This window comes from Dendrobates tinctorius, unplaced genomic scaffold, assembly GCF_039654945.1.
Source record: "Dendrobates tinctorius isolate UK_male_01 unplaced genomic scaffold, ASM3965494v1 ptg000090l, whole genome shotgun sequence".
NCBI lineage: Eukaryota > Metazoa > Chordata > Amphibia > Anura > Dendrobatidae > Dendrobates > Dendrobates tinctorius.
The window spans coordinates 2435774-2441773 of record NW_027361758.1 but is presented as its reverse complement, the minus strand read 5'-3'; the positions used below and the strand labels follow the sequence as shown (position 1 = coordinate 2441773).

General features: G+C 44.4%; 1 protein-coding gene across 2 annotated transcripts in view; it reads left to right on the top strand.

The window, feature by feature from the left end:
• Positions 1 to 413: 413 nt before the first annotated feature.
• The window catches only part of RHOF (ras homolog family member F, filopodia associated), an 85735-nt gene continuing 80148 nt past the window's right edge, over positions 414 to 6000 (top strand). Inside the window, exon 1 of one of the 2 annotated variants that reach the window (XM_073585990.1) lies at positions 414 to 670. In XM_073585990.1, coding sequence (XP_073442091.1) covers positions 512 to 670 — 159 coding nt within the window. In that variant the 5' untranslated portion in view covers positions 414 to 511. The remainder of the gene's footprint in view (positions 671 to 6000) is intronic. The other variant, XM_073585991.1, reaches the window with a different exon arrangement.

Genomic DNA, 6000 nt, shown 5'->3' with positions numbered 1-6000 from the left:
TCTTTGATGTGTACTCCATGGAAAACTCGAGCAATAACCAAAAAAAGCCATGAAATTATTACAGTTATATTCTGCTATGATATATATATATTATACTCCTATGCACGAAGAAACCCCCCTGCGCCTCACTATAGCGCTCACTGCACTGACTCCACTCCAGCCCGTCCTGTAATGAGGTGGCAAGGATGGAGGCCATGAGCAGCTCCAGGAGTCTCCTCCATTCCAGTCCTGTCAGTGCGGAGCCGCCTATGTGAAGCTGCGGGAGGAGGCCACACAGGAGCCATAACCTTCCTCTCAACGCTGACACTATCAATGTGCAAAGTCGTGAAGTACACGCTGTAGTAGCAGGTGGGCGTGTCCAGCAGCGTCACGTGGGACGGCAGCCAGCGAATCACAGGCGCCTGTGCTGATCTCCCAGCTGTAGCCTGCAGAGAGCGGTGAGAGCCTCCAGTACAGCGCCGGAGATCGCAGAGTGAGGAGCGGCCACATGGACTGACTGATCTCCAGCAACATGACACAACAACCCAACGGGACGGTCAGCAATGGCATCAGGGATCCGAGCAAGAGCCGCGACAGGGGCAACAGAGAGGTCAAGATTGTCATAGTGGGAGATGGAGGCTGCGGGAAAACTTCTCTGCTCATGGTCTATGCCAAGGGCTCCTTCCCTGAGGTGGGTGCTAGCCTGGCACTGCCCGGTGTGTGGCTGGATTGTGCTTTCTGTAGTGATGTGCGGGCGCCTACGCGTTTCACACGTCTCCCTTACTTTCCTTACATATAGATCATTCTTTGTACAAGATGTGATCGGCCACAATCTCTGTATTTAGTAGCTTGTTACTTTGTCGCCGTCCCAAAGTGGTAAAAGCTTCCGGACGGCGCATTATCCCCAGCCGGGCGATGCTTGGCGCGGAGGACACGGCAAACGAGGAGCTGTCTGTCTCTTCCTATCACTTTGCTACATCTGATGCATGGGTCCCTGTCTGTGTCGCTGTTACAATGCCGATATCTAGGTGGGACGCCGTAGGATTTGTACTCAGGTCGTCTCTATCGGTCGGGTCTACTCAGGGCCGGCCCGAACGTATAGGCGAACTAGGCGGCTGCCTAGGGCGCCGACCCAAAGGGGTGCCAGAGAAAAAATTATAAAAAATCTTTTCAAAAGGCAAAAAGTTTTAGGGATGGAAAGAAAAGTGTACATATTTAAGGGCAAATATGACGCAAGAGAGGTTGGTTGGGTTGGCAACAATTTCGATAGAATCTGAAGTTGCTAAACAAATTAATCTCGGTGACTTAGTGTCATCCTTTTCAAAAAAAAAAAGGCAAGGAAACAAAAATTTTAATTACCTATGGTCGTTTTTGTTTTGTGTTATTGATTACTTTGTATATATTTGTCCTATACAACTTCTCAGAAGATTAAAGAGTTAGGAGAGAGTTAATTAATCATTGTTGTTGTGGTTTATTTTGCTCCTAAATTTATACCCCAAGTTTTCATCTACTGCCAAGAATAGTAGGGGCCAAGAATAGTAGGGGCGCAACAAAATAGTTTCGCCTAGGGCGCCGTAATCTCTCGGGCCGGCCCTGGGTCTACTCCAAAATGTGTCCGAAATTAAAAAAAAAAAAAAAAATTAAAGTGCTCAGAAAAAAACTCTAAAGAATGAACATGCGCATTTCTATGCAGTAACGACGTGCTGTGCGTATGTTCAGGCTCTCACTGAAAGAAGTGACGCGCTGCGGGTTTCCACATCAGTCAGGAAAATAAAACCAATGTACTGTAAAACGCAGCTTAAAATTTCCATGCAAAAAACCCCTGCAAAAACGCAACATGTGAACATAGCCTTAGGCAGCGGTTTGCATTGGGGATTTCTCATGCAGCATCAAAAATGCATTTTATTTTCATTTTTACTCTGATCAGTTTGATGACAAAAAAAGTTTTACTCTGATTTTGAATATCATAGTGGAAATGATACTTTTTTTAAATCCTGAAATAGATATCTGCACAGTGGGTGCAACATATCAATGAAACGTGGCTAATTTTTAGTGATCAAAGCGTGCACAGGAGCTGATTGGGCTTCAGAAGATTACAAATGGCTACTTTGTCATTTTAAGGTCTGAGAAGCATGCCCTGATATGAAATCAGACAAGCCCTTTAATTCAGGGTTTAAACAACTATTAAAGCTTGTTGCTAGCCAGTTCAATACAGTGTACATGATATTATTCAGACTATAATAGTAGAAAAAACTACAAGTTGTCAGATTTATAAACGACTGTAGAACATGTTATCTTGTTATGTATATCTGATAACGATTGCCACAGTCATTGGGGTTATGATGAGAAAAGTTAGGTGACTCACACAGTGAGATCATGCAGCTCAGTTCCGTCCATAAAGGATATAAAGGTACGAGTCATGGTTTACAATCAAAATTCTCAAAAATGCAATGTATGAGTGATATGTCACCAGCTCAGATGCATGAGCAGTAACATAACGTGGAGCTTGTTGTCCCCAATGTAACATCTCCAACAGGTCCCACAACTGTCAGGGGTCTTACTAGTAATGATCTTCTCATGTGGTCCAAACAAACTTTTTGCCCCCTTCTCCTCCCGCCTAGACTCCAGGGCCCCTGCATGTACTAGAATTATGACCCTGTAAATGAGGGGTCACTGATGTCACTTTACAATAGTGCATGGTTCATACAGTGTTAAAGGGAACTCTCACCAGGATAATGCTGTTAACCTGCAAGTATGGGGTTAATCTACAGGTTAACAGCGTTATGATGCTGTCTGGCGCCTGACTGCAGCGGGGAGAAAATGATCTTTGTTTTTCCCGCCAGCATTCAGTCATAGGGGCAGCGCCGGTTCAGTCACTGCTCTGAGTATACAGAGCAGCCGCTTTAATCAGGCCCTGACTGACACTAGCTTTGCATTGAGGCCGGCTGTCAATCAGGGCCGGGGGCGCTTGTGTACAGCGCCGGTGCCCCCTCCCCCCCATGTTTGAATTGAATGCTGGCGGGTAGAATAAATATAATTTTCTCCCCTCTGCATTCGGCTGCGCCCAGGCGCCGGAAAGCAGAATAACGTTTTAACCTGCAGATTAACTCCATATCTGCAGATTAACAGCGTTATTTCTGGTGACAGGTTCCATTTAAAGTGCCCTATGCTAGTAACAGCATAATGCCTGTGTTCACACGCAGCAGTCATACTGTGGCTTTTACTTTTACTGTGCTGCCGTCTTTCCATGGTTTCCATCTCCAGTCACACAATCTTGCAGGGAAAAAGCTGTTTCACCTGAAGAGACGCTCTCCGTTATGATCAGTTGCAAGGTTTTGCAAGCGGAACAGCATTTCCTTGTAAGATTAAAGAAGCGCTGACATTTTTTTCCCTTATACCTGTGTAGGGTCAGTGTGTTGTAGGCTCACCGATCACTGTATTCTCCAGTAACCGGCGCCAGTTCGCTCTTCTGAGTCAAACTGCGCTCTGTGACCCAGAAACGGCTTTTACAATGTAACTCCATGGAGCTTCAAAACTCTGTCCTATGATCTTATATTGTAAAAGAGATTCCGGCCGAAGTGTGACCCAGAGAGTCTGAATGATAGGGAAGTGACGCAGAAGAGGAGCGGAACCATTCTGGATTTCAAACGGGACGGTGATCAGTGAGTATATTAACACACTGACACTATGCTATACTTACAGGTGCTTCTTACAAAATTAAAATAACATTAAAAAGTTAATTTCAGTTCTTCAATACAAAAAGTGAAACTCATATATAAACAGTGATCTATTTCAAGTGTTTATTTCTGTTAATATTGATGATTATGGCTTACAGTCAATGAAAACCCCATTGTCATTATCTCAGTAAATTAGAATTATTCAAAAAAACAACTGCAAAGGCTTCCTAATCGTTAGAAAGGTCCTTTGACTTGACAGATGTCCAGAAAGCAGTCATTGACACACTCCACAAGGAGGGTAAGCCACAAAAGGTCATTGCTAAAGAAGCTGGCTGTTCAGAGTTCTGTATCCAAGCATATTAGTGGAAAGTTGAGTGGAAGGAAAAATGTGGTAGAAAAAGGTGCACAAGCAACTGGGATAACCGCAGCCTTGAAAGGATTGTTAAGGCCATTCAAAAATTTGGGGAGATTCACAAGGAGTGGACTGCTGCTGGAGTCATTGCTTCAAGTGCCACCACACACAGACGTATCCAGGACATGGGCTACAAGTGTTGCATTCCTTGTGTCAAGCCACTCATGACTAAAGGTACTGTCACACTAAGCGATATCGCTATAACTTGTGACGTTATAGCAATATTGCTAGCGATATCGCTGTGTCTGATACTTACCTACAACCCGCTCCCCTGCTGGTTATCGCTGATCGCGCGAGAACGTCCAGGACTGTTTCTCGTCGTCAGCTTCCTGCGGCGCTTCCTGCTGTGATGACGAGCGACGCGTGGAGCCGGGCGGGAGGACGCAGGATCGCCTGGTGTGACAGGTAAGTAGCGACCCCCGTCCCCAGCGATGTCGCTAGTGAGATCTGCCTGTGTGGCAGCTCACTAGCGACCACTTAGCGATGTACCAGCGATCCTGACTGCGTCATATCGCTGGTCGGGATCGCTGGTACATCGCTAAGTGTGACAGTACCTTAATAGACAACGCCAGAAGCGTCTTACCTGGGCCAAGGAGAAAAAGAACTGGACTGTTGCTCAGTGGTCCAAGGTGTTGCTTTCAGATGAAAGTAAATTTTGCATTTCATTTGGAAATCAAGGTCCCAGAGTCTGGAGGAAGAGTGGAGAGGCACACAATCCAAGCTGCTTGAGGTCTAGTGTGAAGTTTCCACAATCAGTGATGGTTTGGGGAGTCATGTCATCTGCTAGTGTAGGTCAGCGCAGCCGTCTACCAGGAAATTTTAGAGCACTTCATGTTTTCCTCTGACAAGCTTTTTGGGGATGGAAATTTCATTCTCCAGCAGGACTTGGCACCTGTCCACACTGCCAAAAGTACCAATACATAGTTTAAAAACAACTAGTATCACTGTGCTTGATTGGCTAGAGAATCTATGGGATATTGTCAAGAGGAAGATGAGAGATACCAGACCCAACAATGCAGACGAGGTGAAGGCTGCTATCAATGCAACCTGGGCTTCCATAACCCCTCAGCAGTGCCACAGGCTGATCGCCTCCATGCCACGCCGCATTGATGAGGTAATTGATGGAAAAGGAGCCCCGACCAAGTATTGAGTGCATTTACAGAACATACATTTTGGATTTTAAAATCATTTTTGAGGCTGGTGTTAATAAAGTATTATAATTTTCTGAGATAATGACTTTTGGGTTTTCATTGGCTGTAAGCCATAATCATCAACATTTATAAAAATTAACACTTGAAATAGTGAGCTACAGTATTTGTAATGACTCTATATAATGAGTTTTACTCTTTGAATTTAAGAATTGAAATAAATTAACTTTTTGATATTGTAATTTTGTGAGTGAGAAGCACCTGTATTTTTACACAGGTTGGGGGGTGGGGGATCACAGTAGTTCTTCAAGTGCTTGTGCAAGGAAACAGTGTAAAGGATCGGTGACACAGGGCTGCTGCAGGCAAAGCTGCAGGGTATGATCAATCATATCATTATGAATGAAGTTTTCTTTTTTAATAATTTTTTTAAACTGCTACATGTTTTCTTATTAGTCCTGGCTTGGCACATCCTGCATTGTACTGCTGAACCTAATTTATTATATAAATTTAGGTCCATTTTATTCCGACTCCACCAAAATGGACACCAGTCCACAACTGCGACTCCACAGCCCTGCAATCCACACAGGCAAGGAAATCAAACCGTAGATGTCCATAACTTTGTGTATAATAATGAGAGATGACACCTGGAAAAAGAATTGAACACGCCTACTAAAATGAAATTAATACTTCGTACAAAAGCCTTTGTTGGTGATGACGACTTCAAGACACTTCATGTATGGAGAAACTAGTCACTTGCATTGCTCAGGTGGGATTTTTGGCCCAG